Source organism: Pundamilia nyererei, unplaced genomic scaffold (assembly GCF_000239375.1).
Source record: "Pundamilia nyererei isolate P.nyererei 1_Seehausen unplaced genomic scaffold, PunNye1.0 scaffold00125, whole genome shotgun sequence".
In the NCBI taxonomy this organism is placed as follows: Eukaryota; Metazoa; Chordata; class Actinopteri; order Cichliformes; family Cichlidae; genus Pundamilia; species Pundamilia nyererei.
The window spans coordinates 1,719,847-1,735,901 of record NW_005187526.1 but is presented as its reverse complement, the minus strand read 5'-3'; the positions used below and the strand labels follow the sequence as shown (position 1 = coordinate 1,735,901).

Genomic DNA, 16,055 nt, shown 5'->3' with positions numbered 1-16,055 from the left:
GAACAGAGGCCACTGTGGAGAAAATATAACAGACTTCAGATTGTGTTTTTCTCAAGTAAGTGACTCCAGTTCTTGTAATCATAGGTGCAACATGATCCAACAGTAAGGGAGACAATACAAGCAATTTATCAAACACCTGTTGAACAACCAGAACACACGTTTGCAGAACCTGTGATGTGTGTTTGATTGCTCCCCCGACCCTCAATTCCCTGCACGGCTAAGAACATCCTGGTATATTTTGCTCAAATATTGTAATAGACAATGATGTTTGGGACAAGGTTTTGCAATTGCCATCCAGAATTACAATTTGGGACCTCAGCTGTCCCAAATGTAAATGTTATGTAGGCAATGGTATGTTTGAGAATTCAAATGTCGGCAGTATGTAAGTAAGAACGTCTTAGTACAGAAAAAGGTAATACTCCTATGTCTGCTTGGGAACGTTTCAGTGTCTTTTAAAGAAAATGAGGATGTGATCCAGTCTCTGGAAGGGAAAACCATAAAGGTCATGTTTTTCCCGTCCAGGTGGAAAAACCTGGATATTACATTAATGGAAGCACACATCCTTTTCAGAAATGGTGGAGGCCCTGGAACGTTTCGGGGGTTACTTATAAACTGGATTAAAATGGATATATTCATAATTGTATTTCACCAACAAAATGAACTACCGGTACTGTGCAAGTGCAGTCTATTTTCTAATTACATTACTGATGTCACAACCCCTCAAACCAAATAAATCAGTCTAGCAGCACGTCTGTAGCACTTTTTGTTCATCTATCTTTGACCCTCTCAGGCTCAAATGAAACTTTTTGTTGCTAATGCACAACCAAGTCCTGCAGTGGTACTTCTGAGTAAAAAAAAACTCATAGAATATGTATGTGGGGTAATCAGGTTGTTAGTTTTTAACTGTTGCAAATCGGCAATGCCTGCCTCGAGAGGGTTAAAATGTGAACAAACAGAAAAAAATACCACTGGTTTAAAATTTCACACCGTAATCTGCAATGTAATCTTTTTTTATAACTGCATTAATTCTCCTAAGTGTGGCTGACAAAAAACAACATGACAGTGCACTTGGCTCATTAGGCAAGCTAAAGTCTGACAGGAACTGCAGCTCAGGCCAACTACAATTAACTCTTTTTGCCTCCCTCTTCTCATCCAAGGAGCTTACCAGCTTCAGCAGTTGCTACTGCAGCCAAACTGACACTGAAAAGATTTGAGAGCTAGTAACAACAGGTTTTAAGATTTCATTTATGAACTTTAACCCACATATTACATTTGTAGCCACACACAGAGTTATTTAATATACCACTACAGACAAAATTAGAAAAAATATTTGTAGGGAAAGATCATCCTGATCACAGATGGCTGGACATCACTTACAGTGAAAGTACATATTAGCTCGCAGTATCACTGGAATACATAAACCAATACTTATAGTGATGGCAGTACATATTATAGCTAACGTTGACAGCCCCACATCACACCTCCTCCACTGGACTCCTGGGCTGCGATTGTACTGATGAGAAAATCTCTATGCAGGATGAATGTGATTACCAGGAAAACTGCATAAAACTGGGAATTTGATGAACAGCCAGAAATACAATAAACATGAAATGACCACATCAGTGGACTTTATAATAGCCCATAATATGCTTGGGTGTCACTTTGACTAAATGAATGAAGTTAGAAAGAATACAATTCAAATTCAGTGCAGTCCCAATGATAAGTTTTTCCAGATTATTTATCTCCTTGAAGATTGTTTGGTTAAGAAAAACATTAGAAATGGCACAGCCATCAACTTAAGTGCAATCAGACATACAGCAGACTGCCCTGTACTGCTATGCTCCTCTGTTGTATCTGCTATGTCATGTATAAGTCGGGTAAGAGTTCATATTGGCAATAATAAGCTTTTAATACAAAAAAATGCTACAAATTATACTTGTTGAATATATAATAGTCTTCACACGGTATAATTTTCTGTCCAGTGGAAACCTTTTTTTCCCACAGGCATAAAGTGTGCAGAGATTAGTTTTGTACACTATGTACATGAAACATTTATTATAAAAGCTCATTAAATCCAACTCAGCATGAACCAGGTGTTTCAGATTAAAGTTACCCATAACATGACATTATATTATTCTGGTACATCACTACTTCAGCTTTATACTTTACAAGTGAACTGTGGCTTGTAATCCTCTTAGGAAAAATGTTTAGGCGACTTTCTTCTTGGTGGGAACATTACTACAAACAGCTTTGCATTAGTTACAAGGTGTGACCAGATGGCTTCTTACACATAACGCTGCATCTTTAATTACCTCCTAAATGTAACAGTTTGGCCAGTGTGGGTTTTTGTGTCTGAGAGCAGACATTCATCAATCTCACTCCATAAGTGTCTTTTTTTCCCAATCCACGAGCCAATGAAAGCACATGCTTATACAACTATGTGCTTTGTGTAACTTGTGAAGCAAATGTCAGAGTAATAAAAACAACAGGTCTTTTTATTGCTTTTATCCAGCAAAGCAGAAATCAATGTCAGAACCATGACTGGGAGAGCTTGAAAAAGGGGAGGAAACCCAGGCTGCACATGACTGACCCTCAGTGTTGGAACCTGGTTGAAACAAATGTTGGCTTTTCAATGTTGTACAAGGAATAAGACATTTCATGCTAGATTCATGTATGAATATTAGCCAGATTTAATGTTTCGATATTAAGGCCGATCAAAAAGCCCATGTTTGTCTACATACAAGATACAAGATGTTCCACCTTTTAAAGCTGAAAGGCATCACTCAGCCTCCTCTATATAATGTAAAATAGCTCATGACTGATCTCATAAAATAACATTTGACTTGTGCATGCAAGTAATTTTAAACTTGGATTCAACTGTATTTAGGTCTGAAATGCATGCCTAAATAAAGCAGCTGACCAACAGCATGTCAGCCTGACACCTTCAAGAGAGTGGAGAATCCAAAGCAGACATTGACACTGGAGTGTTTTGCTTGTTTAAAAAAATAAAACTTTTAACAAACTGATAAACAGAAAAGTCAAGATCTGAGTGTCTGTGATGAACTCTATTAACTTATTGTCTAGTTAGCAATTTAGCTAGCTAGCACGTAATGAAATTTAGGTTGTATCAATGTTAACTAGCTTGGGAAGTTACTACACTACAACCCACAAGGTGAGGGTCACATGACCTAGCTGTTTTTTTCTGGGTTTGTGGGTAGGTTGATGCTTTTAAAAAAACATGCCTTTCACTCATTGTCATCATGTCATCATTATTATTATTGTTATTATTGTTATTATCAGTAGTAGTAGCAAACTCCATTCATTGTCCTGTGTCTTCTGGATAACTTTAATAGTGCATGTCAGCTTTTTTGATCTAAAGAAATTGTCCTGCTGAACTGTATATACACATCTTGATGCATTCTCAATCATCCAGGAAAGTAAATCTCCAAAAGTTGATTCTGTTCATCTGGACGTAGCGTTTTGTGGGAGAAACGTTTCGTCACTCATCCAAGTGACTTCTTCAGTCTCAGCTGACTGCAGGTTTCCCCAACCTTATAAACAGTACCTTTACATTATGACTGAAACCAGCCCACTGAAGGAACAATGGGCTGGGAGGTCAGTTCCTTAATCTTAATTATACAAATTCTCATAACCATTGATCAACAACCACTGATCAAAACCCACTGATCAAAGACCATGAGTACCATTCACAGAGAGTTGGGGAATGGCTGCAATCACAGCATTGTAAGATGGCGAAAGATGTACCCTTAGGCCCCCTCCTCGATTCAGAGATGGTCTTTCCCTTTTCACGTAAATGGCCTCCTATACTCCGCGCTCAAACCAGCGTTCCTCCCTGCAGTCAGCTGAGACTGAAGAAGTCACTTGGATGAGTGACGAAACGTTTCTCCCACAAAACGCTACGTCCAGATGAACAGAATCAATTTTTGGAGATGTATATAGACAGTTTAATATTACTACAGTAGGAAGCCACAGGAAAATGGACAAAATCACTTCTCTTACCTGCAGCAGGAAGTCAAAAAGAGCTAGGCTTCCCCACTCTGAGTGCTGCACTCCCACGCAGGGGGCTGACCTCAGGTCTGTTTCACTCCCACAGCGAGCTTTTAGCAGTTTCTGGTAGTGAACCCAGCTGAGCTGTATTGAGTTCTGGTCATTGTCTTCATCAGAAAGGTGGTGAATATCTGGGTCCCACCACACTGCAGGTCTGGGGGTGCCATTAATGTACCTGTTGGGCAGCACGTGGCTATGAAAGGTCCTCAGAACTGCGGGGAGACTTCTGTTGAGTCCCAGCACTCTGTCCAGGTGGAAGGCGAACACTTCAATCCAGTCATCAGTGCGCTTGACCAGGGCGCAGCAGCCCTGCTGACAGCGCTCACTGTGGGTAGTTGAACGTCCACGTCCTTCTCCGTGCTGATGTGAGTTTTTCATCACGGATGGCTTCTGTGATGGATGAATACAGTTAGATAATGCTGTTCACTTTACTCTAAGACCATGCACCCATTATGATCCTATAGCCATGTATATTTAATTGTAAGGACTTCATTTACGACAAAACGAATATTTATTCAACTAGCAGATTATGACTTTTTATCCAGTAATTAAAGGATGGGACCTTTTAACATCTTTCATATATAAATGTGCCAAAGGTGGAGCTGGAGTATACATAATAATATTGTTGAATTCTTTCAAATGTAATATATTTTTCTCTCCTTTTCCATAAACAGCAGGAATCCATTATCAGACTCAAAAACCTGCTTGACTTGTGAGCACAACCATCAGCTCTTAGTTGTGTCACACTGTCACTGCATGACAATCCAGATTAATCGATGAAACTGCTGTTACTCTAGATTTTTGGTTTTGGCCACAAATCCCATGAAAAGACTGAAACAACAATATGTTATTCCAACACCTTCGTTCTGGAATTAAACTGACAAAACTGACAAGTCAATAACACGACTGGGTATAAAACAAGCAACCCTGAGACAGGTAGTTTCCCCCGAGTAAAGATGGGCAGCTTTGAGTAATACTCAACATATTTGTGAAGGCTTTATTAACACGCTAGACTTGAATATAACTGTTTAATATGGTGGACAATTTATGGTATCTACACTTGTTTGTGAAGCTTTGTGAAATATTCTCTATTGTTTTGTGATAATGTTATTATGTTTGATTGCTCAGCATGTCTTAAATCCTCTACAAACTCAGACTGTGGTCTGGCACATATTTCAGTATTCTGTTTGCATGTGTTCTCTGTCACGTTATGCTTGTGTTTCTTTTCTGTTGTGAAGGCAGCGTCCTGCTGACCTTTTAGTTTTATTTATACTTTCTGCTTTGTAAGGCTGAGGCAGTCACACAAAATACTAAACTAACAACTAGTAATCAACTGAATTAAAATATGAAATAAGTATTTATAAAACCGCTTTCACCACACAAACAATGAATTCATGTCTTTATCATATTTTTTTGCATGAATGAGCAAAATACTTTTTGTATCACTTACATGGAATTTCTAAATGACAGCACAAACCATTAAATAAATAAATAAATAACTTGTAGTACCTACTGTAATATTTTACAGTTAATCCATCATTTATAAGTATAACAGTGCTGGCATTATTTCCATTATATATGAGCTTATTAATTCAAAATAAACCATGTTTAGAAAGTAGAAAGGTCTTCAAATAAGTATTTACTAACTGATTACTAATGCTTCATAGTGCGTAACTATATTACAAACATTTTATGCAGTAATAGGATTATAAAGTCTAACCAATTCATCCACATTTGGTGCAATAATGAGTTTTTCCAGTGAGATGACTGCGACTGTGAGACTGAGTCAAAATATACCACAGTGTGTGTGTTCAGAGAATGAAGTGCAGCAGCAGGAGTGCTGTTTTAAATAGTTCTAGAGAAGAATAGCTGCTCTTTGGTGCAGAATAACATGCCTCACACAGTATCCGGCTTCGATTACACATGCACAGCGCTAAGATGCATTCACTGTTGGTTTTTGCAGAATTCAGCATCTCATCCTGTCACCCAGGCATGTCGTCACCACTGACCCTGTGTGTCTCAGGAAGTGTGACAAGGATGGCACAATATTCAAGGCCAACACAATACGGGTTGACAATCTCAAGCAGTATTCAGCTTGCATTGCCAAATTACACCTTTGGCTTGTTATGGTCATATCAGAGCAGCGCTCTTTCACCTGCTTTCACCTCATCTGTGTCAGTCTGTGAGGCGTCTGCATTATGTGATTGAAAAAGTAGGAAACAGCTTTTTAACATTGAGAAGTGTTTTCAACTTAAAATTACAGTCAGCAATACAATACACCTGCTGGTCTGCTGGAGCATCCAGTGCCACTTGGAGCACCTGTCCGTGTCCCGGCATCCTGGTCTTGCTAACCACCTCGCCCTTGGCGAGGAACTCCATCTTCTGGATGTCTTCCCTGCTGAACCAGGGAAGGCGGTGCAAGTCGGCCCTGATCCTTCTGCGGTCGCTGTCTGGGAAGTCCTGCTCTGTAAAGCTTTGACACCAGTCGATGTCATCTTCCATCACAGCGACCTCTGGTTTGGACAAAGCCTTTCTGTTGGCCAGGATCTTTTTCGCATCTGAGGGATCCTCAGAGAGATTACGGTGTTTTATGAAATATCCAGCGGGCTTTTTAACAGCCTGCACATTGTCTGATTTCAGATTGCGTTTTGTTGGTTGTTTGTGTTTTTTTAAACCCAGGTGTTGTTGTGCTATCTTTGCACTTGTATGGCTGCCATGTATCTGTTTGTCTGCATTCCTGTTTGTGTGTCTAAACCAAAATTTGGCTGCCTGTCTATCTGCAGCTCCTGTCTCACTTTCTATGGGATCTGCTGAAGCATTCTTTTCAAGATAAATATATGTTTGTGTAGCTTGCGTTGCCACAGCACTGTGGTTGCTTGGTTTAATTCTGTGCTTTGGCAGCATGTTGTTGTCTATAAACTCTGGATGGGGACGGTGATGACTGGCTGGCTGGCTGGCGCCTGCCAGCTCTTTTCTCTTGGAGGCAATGCCTTTGCTTTTGTGTTTATTTCTTTGTATGTCAGCGCGACGTCTCTCTTTGATGCTGTTTTTGTCATTGCCAGCAGCGTCCCCGAAAGGTTTAAGTGGCACAGAATGTTTAGATGTCTCTCTTCTACTGCTGCTTCTCAAGCTCCTGCTGTACATGTAAGTGAGTGGCTGCTGGAAGCCAGCAGCTGGAAGGGTCTCCACAATCCTGTTCCTGGACCTGAACTCCCCCGTAGAACTCAGGGCCCGGGACGACCTCCAGGCGATGTGAGCGGGTGGTGAAGGGAGTGGCAGGGTGACTGTCATCACAAAGATCATGAGGAAGAGAAGGAAAAGAGGGGTAAGAAGTAGGATCCATTTGTGACCACACCAGAGTTTGGACCACACTCGCCAGGCCTGTGGTTAAAAAACAAAACCAAACACAAAAACAGATAAAAAGAAACAGAAGTTAGAGGGAGAGTGAGGGAACATAAAAATCAAAGATAGCATCTGCAATAAACAGACTGGAGTGCTCAGTGCTCCTGCGGGGTCTTTCTCCTGGCATGTAGAAAACAAACTCTACAAGGGAAAGCTGAAAAACAATCTGATGTGGGCACACAGCTCGGGTCGGTTGCATGAGATCAGAATAGTGACCTCTGAGTCATCAGTTTACGTGAGAAGAATAATCTGGAATTTTGTAGCACAGAGCCATCAGCACTGAAACGTCCTGTGCATGCTGCACAAACATGAATGTGTGAGGAGCAGAATATAAAGAATATAAAGCTCGTGTCAGGCGGCTGCATTTTTCCAGTAGCTTACAATTGCATTGGACCTATCCAGCTGAGACCAATACAGCTGTGGCATGCCCATTGCCTGTGCCCAGCAAGGATGGAAAAGCCGTATTCCTCACAATGTGCTCTCACTGCCCCAGTACGACTTGTGGTGTTCTTGCTGAAGGCTCTGTCAAAGTGATTTTGTCGTAGAGGTGCTAGCCCTTTATTTACTGTAGACTGCACTCCTTCTATTTGCTTTTAAACAGCAAAACTATAACTCCATGACGCTGACATTCAAATAATAGAGCTGGAATTGGCCCTTCCAATGATTTATCGTCCAATTTTTCAAGGGGTTGTGTTGCAAGAAGTCTCTGTAGCAGCATTTGTTTTCTTTGACAGATCTGAGCTGAAACTCGAAATAAAATTGTTTGAGAACAGGATGGTAGCTCCTCTGCAGACAGGGTGGCCTACCAGTGGAAATATTAAGAAGCTAAGTGGCAGAGGATGCATACAGCACTTTTCCCATCAGCAAAACTTCCTGCAACTGTTGGATTAACCACACAGCTCCATCTGAATACCACACTTTCCCCCCACCTGTAAGTAAAGCCATATGTGAATGCTGCCAGGTTGACCCAGATAACTGCTCTGTCCCTGCCTGCTCTCTCGCTCGCTCGCTCCCTTTGCGTCACCTTCATTTTTTTCTGCATTCAGGTGAAGGAATGTTTCAGACCCTTGAGATCTCTTCCTCATCTCAAAGCCTCTTAACAACATGCCCAGATTCCTCCACCTGTGAAAGGGTTCCATTATTCTTCTCCTGGACTGGACGGCCTGAATCAGGCTGCCTGTGCTGACAGAGCCTGTACAAACTACCCAACAGTACCAGTGTGAGACTTGGAGTGTCAGACTTATATAGATATATTCATCTACCGCTCAAAGACAATTTTTAATGCTGTAGTTAACAGTGTTAAAGAGACTACAGTATATTATAGTAGCCACACATTCAGTCCAGAATTGATCAAATGTGCTACATGGAGAAATTGAATGTCACTGAATCATTAGTGTGAGACTCTGCTGAATTACTTTAAATAAATGAGATCATTACTGAGCAGACTGGCAGCGTTTACTGACCTCTTAATGCCTTTTTATATTTCACGCTAATGGATTGGATTTCACAGCAAATCTGCAGCTCGCCTGCCTCAGACACTTTCGAGCAGGACTGCTCTGACTGAAAACTCACCTTAACCTTCGTTGTAAAGAGGTTTAAATAGTTACTCCAAGTCAATAATACAGATAAACTCCTTAAAGCTATATTGTATTTGGTCATTAGCCACGCATCATATTAATCCTTTATCCATCCATTTATTATCTGAAATGTTTATCTAACCAATCAGATGCTACTGCTATTTGCAGTCCCACTAACACTTTAATCTTTAACTGGTTGGTCAATTGTTAGATAGCTTAAAAATATCAAAAAATATTAAGAAATTCACAATCATAATATTTTAACTATTAATACCAATTCTCAAGTAATACAGAAATAGCTTATCTGAAATGTTCAAATTCATTCAACTCCGATGTTCTATGATGTTTTTAAATACACAATACAGATGTATGACATACCAAGATGGTGCATTATATTATTTTTAACTTACACAGAACTGGTTGAAATCTTTGGCGTCTATAAGCTGTAAATACTTGAGATTTTAAGATATATTCATGTAGTCTGTGATTTTGCGACTCTTTATGGCATCATTGTGATGTTGTCGGGTGACAGATTGCACAGCACTTTAATACGTTACTCAATATGGTTTCTTGAAATTCTTTTCAAGGTCAACTTTGACCTTAGGGCAGTACCAATGAAGGTCAAGGTCAAATGTTTAGCCAACCTAGGTACCTAGGTATGTCCCTCGAGGCCTAGTCTATTTTTAAGTTTGAAGACGATCAATAAAATATTATGGGTAATATATAGTTTTTAACCTATCCCCACAGTCCAAAGACATGCAGTTGGTGGGGATATGTTAATTGGAAACTCTAAATGGTTGTGAGCGCAAATGGTTGTCTGTGTCTATATGTTTGCCCTGCAACAGACTGGCGGCCTGTTCAGGGTGTACCCGGCCACTCGCTCTAAGACAGCTGGGAGGACTCCAACCCCGCGCGACCGTGAAAAAGGATAAGCAGAAGCAAATGAATGGATGGATAAAGTTTTTATTGATTTTCAAATTTGGTGGGACCTTGGCCGGATTTTCATCTTAGTTCAACCTATCACTGGTATCTACATCACATAAAATGTGAACATACCTTCACAACTGTGGCTGTTAACCTGCTAACAAACAAAACTTTTTTTTGGTCAAAAGACGAGAGTGCATCCAGAAGACAACTGCATTCTGCTGCTACAACAACTCTTTGCAAGCACCTACACAGAGTGATGATAAAACTGAGTGTCTGCTGACCCTAGCAGCAACCAGACCCTGAACTTAAACAGGTAACCAAAGCAACCACTGTTTCTAACTGTACATTTTTCTCAAGTAAAATCACTTTACTTTAAAGTCTCTTTGTGCTCGTTTTCATCTTTGATTTGTGCTGTCGGCTTTGTGTTCTTACCCTAAATACTAAAGAGAAAGATCACACGTGACCTCATTAGGATAAGGATTTGTAATGGTGTGTGTAACTGTAGCCTATCGGTTTATATTGTCAAATGGTAATTATGAGACAGTGTGTTTCAGGTTTCAGTAAAGTACGACATAATTTTTTAGGAAAGGGTTCTGTGTAATACATTCGTTTTTTGAGTAACAACCCCAACACTGACCACAACAAATAGGTGAAATACTCCCAACATTAGACATTACATTCATGCAGATTTATTACATGCCGTGTTGTCATTGATGTGCTGCTTAGTGATGGTGGTGACTCTCAAGTGGAGCCAGTGACAATCCATTGAGAATCAAATTAACAAGTGACGTTCCCAGTTCCCATCCCCACTCCTGTATACAATTTATGAAGCTAAACTGCACAAAGTCAGTTTTTCAGCTAATGACTGAATTTGATTATAATACTGAACTATTAAATCTAACATGATACCTTCATAGTACCATATAAATGAACTTTATTCAAGTTCAACATTGATTTTTAATTTAGTTCCACCTTGGTCTTCTTCCGCTACTGAAGAAAGTATGTGGCTCTTTTTCCTTCCTAATTCTTCAGCCTGTCTGCTGTGCTGAGCAGGTAGTGTACTGTACCGTCGCTGTTTGAAGCTTTTTCACAGAAAAAAGTTGCCTGCTGCTTTGAGAAATTAAGTCTGTGAAAAAGTGCTCAGTGTGATACTGACAGTAGACTTCAGACTATAAAAAACCAAACTGGGAACTGAGAGAGATAATCATTTGCAGTGAGTGTGCCACTAAGTGAAAATACTCTTACTGTTTCTAGTCATGTAAGCTATTACTAATCTTTTAATGCACTTCACACATAATACAAACACAATACATTTTGGTCAGTTTAAAATTGTACTTTCTTCTTATGCACATAGTGTTTCCTAATAATAATAATTTCTAATGTGTTTTCATTGTAGTCCAATGAAATATCCCACCAACAGCCTGCATTAACTCATCAGTGACAACTCCCCCACCAAGGACAAGCAGTATAGTAGTCACAAGTGCCATCCTGTTATTGTGGCAGGTCAAGCTGAAAAATGTCTTTATCATTGAGTTTCATTTTAGCCACTGTAAGACTCACACGACACTGCCACCATCAAGACAAATTTTTAACTGCTAACAGCATACAGTTTACAGGATTCTTATTTAATACAATCAACCTGGCTCTGCAGTGACTTTAAACTTTGTGTTTCAAATTATAGCTCAAATTATGACCTTGCATTGAAGACACAAGGTGATAGCATTCCATATGCAATACTACAGCCCCACACAACACACACACACACACACACACACACTCCTCTGCGTTATCTAGCAGTTACTTTGGCTGAGATTTGCTAATTAGTGTCCATTCGTGTGCAGCTTAGCATAGCTTGATGTGAATATGCCAACAGTGGAGTGTGCTGTTGCCTTCAGCACCTCTCTATAGCATCCAAAGATGCACAGAGCCAGGCTTTTTAAATGTTTAGAATGAGAGGGGAGGGAAAACTCACTGCATGAGTCACGTGATGTGGTTGGCTGTACTTTTGACTGTGCTGTCATGCACTTTGACCCACAGAATAAATACTTTGAAAGAAAGAACTGGAAAAACACAATGAATAAATATACAGAGTGGTGAGAAGCCGCGCACACACACACACACACTCACATGCGTATGTAAGCCTTTTCTGCCGCGATAAGAATCACAAACCCCTAAAGACCTGAGGTTATAGAGTCTAACTCAATGTAGCGTTTTGTTTGTGCTTTCAAAGAGAAAAATGACACTATTACTGCCAAGCTAAAGATATTTTACACTTGTTATCTTCCCAGTTTTCTTTTTTCTCTGACAGGTTATTTGTGTCTGCAGTCCTGCCTCTTTGTCTGGCTCCACTCTTCTTCCTCCGCTGCTTTGACAGCAGCCCTAGGGCCAGCAGTTTCTCTCTCCACTACAAATGAAATGAAACCGGTGTCCACGGTTACCAGAGTTCAGGTACGCATAGCTCCCGTAGATTCAAAACAGGTCACCAGGTGCAGGCACAAAGCAGCGTGCAACGTGGATTTAATGCATTAAAGCATGGTGGGAAGCAGTGAAAGCAGTTTTTACCATATTTCAGTCTAATGAGGAAACTTCAAATTTTCCTTTGTGATGACGTTTTAAATTACCCTGAACCATTCCTTAGGTATGCTGCTATCGGCTCAGGCTTTTGTTTTTCAAAACTTCAACATCATCTGATAAAGAATAGACCCTTTCAAAATATGGAAACAACAAACATGATCGACACCCTGTCAAGTCAAACCAGGCTATGAAGGAGGAGATGCTAGCCTCTGGTGATGTGCGGCACAGATGTAAAGAAATGACTCTAACAAGCATTGCTAGCTATTCTCGTAAATGCATTTCTTAGAACAGGAAAAGTAAACAGTGGATGAAAATGACTGATTTCCATCCAATTAAAATATTTTTGAGTGACGATATTTGTGAAGCTTTTGAAATGAGATACAAGTTTAGTTTACTTCACTTCAAATTAAGTGTTAAGCAGATATTTTATACTTGTATGCAAAAAACTGCCTGCACTGCTTTTGTCCATATAGTTGACTTATGCTGTGTCATTACTATTGCACTGCAATACTGCTGTGGCACCTTGTGTCAATAGATTATCATTTCATATCATTGTGTCATCACTGAAAGTCGGTCATTGGAAAAGACTGGCCCTTTATTTATTTACACTTATAAATGCCGTTGCCTGCAAGCATCAATAAAACGTTCAGATGATATAATGAAGATATGCTGCCCAATAGGTCAGGGCAATATGGCCAAAAATATTTATCACGATATATATTTGAAGATTTGCGAAACGATATGACTGACGCTATAATTGACGCAAGACAAAATGCTTTACAACTCCACAACTTTGTTAGTGCAAAAAAAAAACCAAGCAGCTATTTATATTAGTTTAGTTCATTAGTTAGTTCCCCCCAGCATTTGCTGCTTTTGTCATAAGGCGTGCAGCTATTTAAAGTACTCCGATTGTTTGTTGAGTCCGCTTCTTTGGTCTCACCACCTCGCTAGTTGAAGCGGACGCCTTTTCACATGCTTTAGCAGCTTTGTTGTACTCCAACAAGTGCTTCTGCTTCAAATGATGAAATAGGCTTGCGGTGTTTCCTCCCTTCGCTACGACGGCCTGCTTGCTTGTTCTACAAAAAATTGTGCTTTGGTGGGTATCTGACGGAAGAAAACCAAACCACTTCACACCACTGAAGTTGCACAATTTTTACAAACCAGTTCTGGTTCATCTGTTTCATTCAACGATCCGCTTTCGCCCTTTTCTCTGTCGCTGCCATGCTTTTTCTGAGATGTGTGTACGAAAGGTACTGCGCATGCGCATTTTACCCATATTCTGTTGCGATATTTCATTTTCTTATCATTGCCTAACATTGTACCGGAATTACCGTGAAAGGTATAATATGGCCCACCCCTACTGCCCAATCCTATCAACCTGTCTGTAATATATCCAAATGAAACTAAATAATTTTGTGGTTTTCACCTACTAGAGGACAGCAATACAAAGGGAGTCATCTTTTAGTACAACGCACAAAGGGGGGAATTTAGAGAACAGCGAATTCATCATGTTTCATCTCTCTTATCTGCTAAGAGTTTATCGCTAATGTAAACTGGAGTCATCTGTATTAAAGCACTACAAAGTGTTCTGCATCTGCATGTGTGTTTGCAGAATGATATCATGGTTTAGCGGACATATTATGCTTTTGATTTTTCTGTTATATCCTGCAACACTGGTGGATGTTCATATGAAACATGGCCAGAGTTTCAAATAAAGTCCAAGTAATCCCTGTGAGCCAAAAGCTCAGGATTTGGACTTCTCCTAAAACTCTGTTTCAGACAGCTATTTTTGTTCTTGGCTCTGTGTGATGTAATACAGAGAGGACGTCGCTGTTATGGTCATCTCAGGCACTGAGCACAGAAAACCTATAAAACCTGATGTTCAAACTTTGTGTTTGTGAGAGGCAGCCAATGAGATTTTAACTGGGGACAGGAAAGGAAACTCAAAAAAGCTTATTACAAAGGATGAACTAAGAAGATGAATCATTTTGAAGTCTTAATCATGAAAAGCTGGTCTAGTAAAGTCCAGGAATAAAGACTGTGGCAAAGTTGTTGTTGTTGATGATGAGATGATGATGATGATGATGATGATGATGATGATGATGATGATGAAGAATAATTAGTCCCCTCTAAGTAGATTTGTGACTAAAAGATGATATGTTGTTTATTTAATATCTGGCAGCTTCATATCTAACCTTCCACATGTATGTATACCTGCTACCTGCTCTGACAGGCCAGGTGTGCCACTATCTGACAGCTCCTGGCTCATTTCCCCTTTCTTTTCTTTTTAATATCACTTCTTTTCTTCTCTTCCTGCTCAAAGCTGACGGCGAGGTATGCAGCATTAGGTCAAGACACGCAACAGGTGCTGCAGCCAGCCAGCCTCAGGAGAGAATGGAGAAGAAAGGAGGTGAGAATGTCTGGACCCAGAAACCTGTCTCATTTCACCATCTTCTCTATGGCACCTTTTATCAGTGTGTTTAAAGAGACAGGGCAAGACACAACAGAATAAAAGTCTTGACAGAGCAGTGTGCTGGCAGAAATGGATGTGCTGTTTCCAAAAGTGTGTTTAACTGTGAGACAAAGTCAGCAGAACAGTGCAATTACGGGTAAACTCTAACATACCAGATGGATGTCCTCACATTAACAAATGGAAACTGGCCATCAGGTTGGAAGAGCATTAGCTAACCATCTGTGCTGTAGTTAGTGTGACATGGCTCAAAACAAATACACTTTGTGATTTACTAACAGAAGGGTAGACTCAGTACACTTCTGTTACACCTAATGAGGGCGAGGAGAGGTATATTTGGACTTAGTGCTATAAAAGGGAAAAATTAGCCAGAAATGACCACCTTACTGGACATACACCAGTCAAATCATACATAAAGCAGGAAGGTCCTCTTGTGTTACCGTCCACATGTTTGATCAGTATCACAGTTTTAATGGAACTCTTTCAGTTACATCATTCAGTTACTAGTTTATTTATTCTTCACAGAGGATTTTCTTAAACTTAAAATATTATTCAAATGAAAAATACAAAAAACAGTTTGGAGTTGGCTGCTAAGTCAGTCGTGCACAAGCCTGCCTTCACTGCAAGATTTCTGCAGACAGGGACGAAGAGATCCCCCCAGCAACAGCAGACTAGCACAGTACCTTGGGGCAAGCAACAAAGTCTCAAAGTCAAGAGTCAAAAGCACAAACTGTTCATAATCCTTTCACACGCTCACCTTGTGAGTCTGGGCTAGGCTCTCTTTCATTCATTTTTACTCAGACTGCACCAAACAGCTGCTAGCTTCAGCTTTTAAGAAGGGGAAACACAGCAATGCTGTGAAGGCAATGGTTGTGCTTATTATGAAACAGATAAAACGAGTGCTTCACAGTAAAAAGGGACAGATTTAGAATTAACTTAAAACTCTATTACATTAGAATTAGAATCACTGCTGAACCTGAAAAATTAAGTGAAAAATGAAAAACAAAAAACCGTTTGGAGTTGACTGTTAAGTTAGT

At 40.0% G+C, this 16,055-nt stretch overlaps 1 protein-coding gene across 1 annotated transcript in view; it reads right to left on the bottom strand.

Annotated features, from left to right (window-relative positions):
* Positions 1-16,055, bottom strand: part of gask1a (golgi associated kinase 1A) — a 74,962-nt gene that overhangs the window by 32,703 nt on the left and 26,204 nt on the right. Inside the window, exons 2-3 of the mRNA XM_005742960.1 lie at positions 6,349-7,352; positions 4,021-4,458 (exon numbers count right to left, since the gene is read on the bottom strand). Coding sequence (XP_005743017.1) covers positions 4,021-4,458; positions 6,349-7,352 — 1,442 coding nt within the window. The remainder of the gene's footprint in view (positions 1-4,020; positions 4,459-6,348; positions 7,353-16,055) is intronic.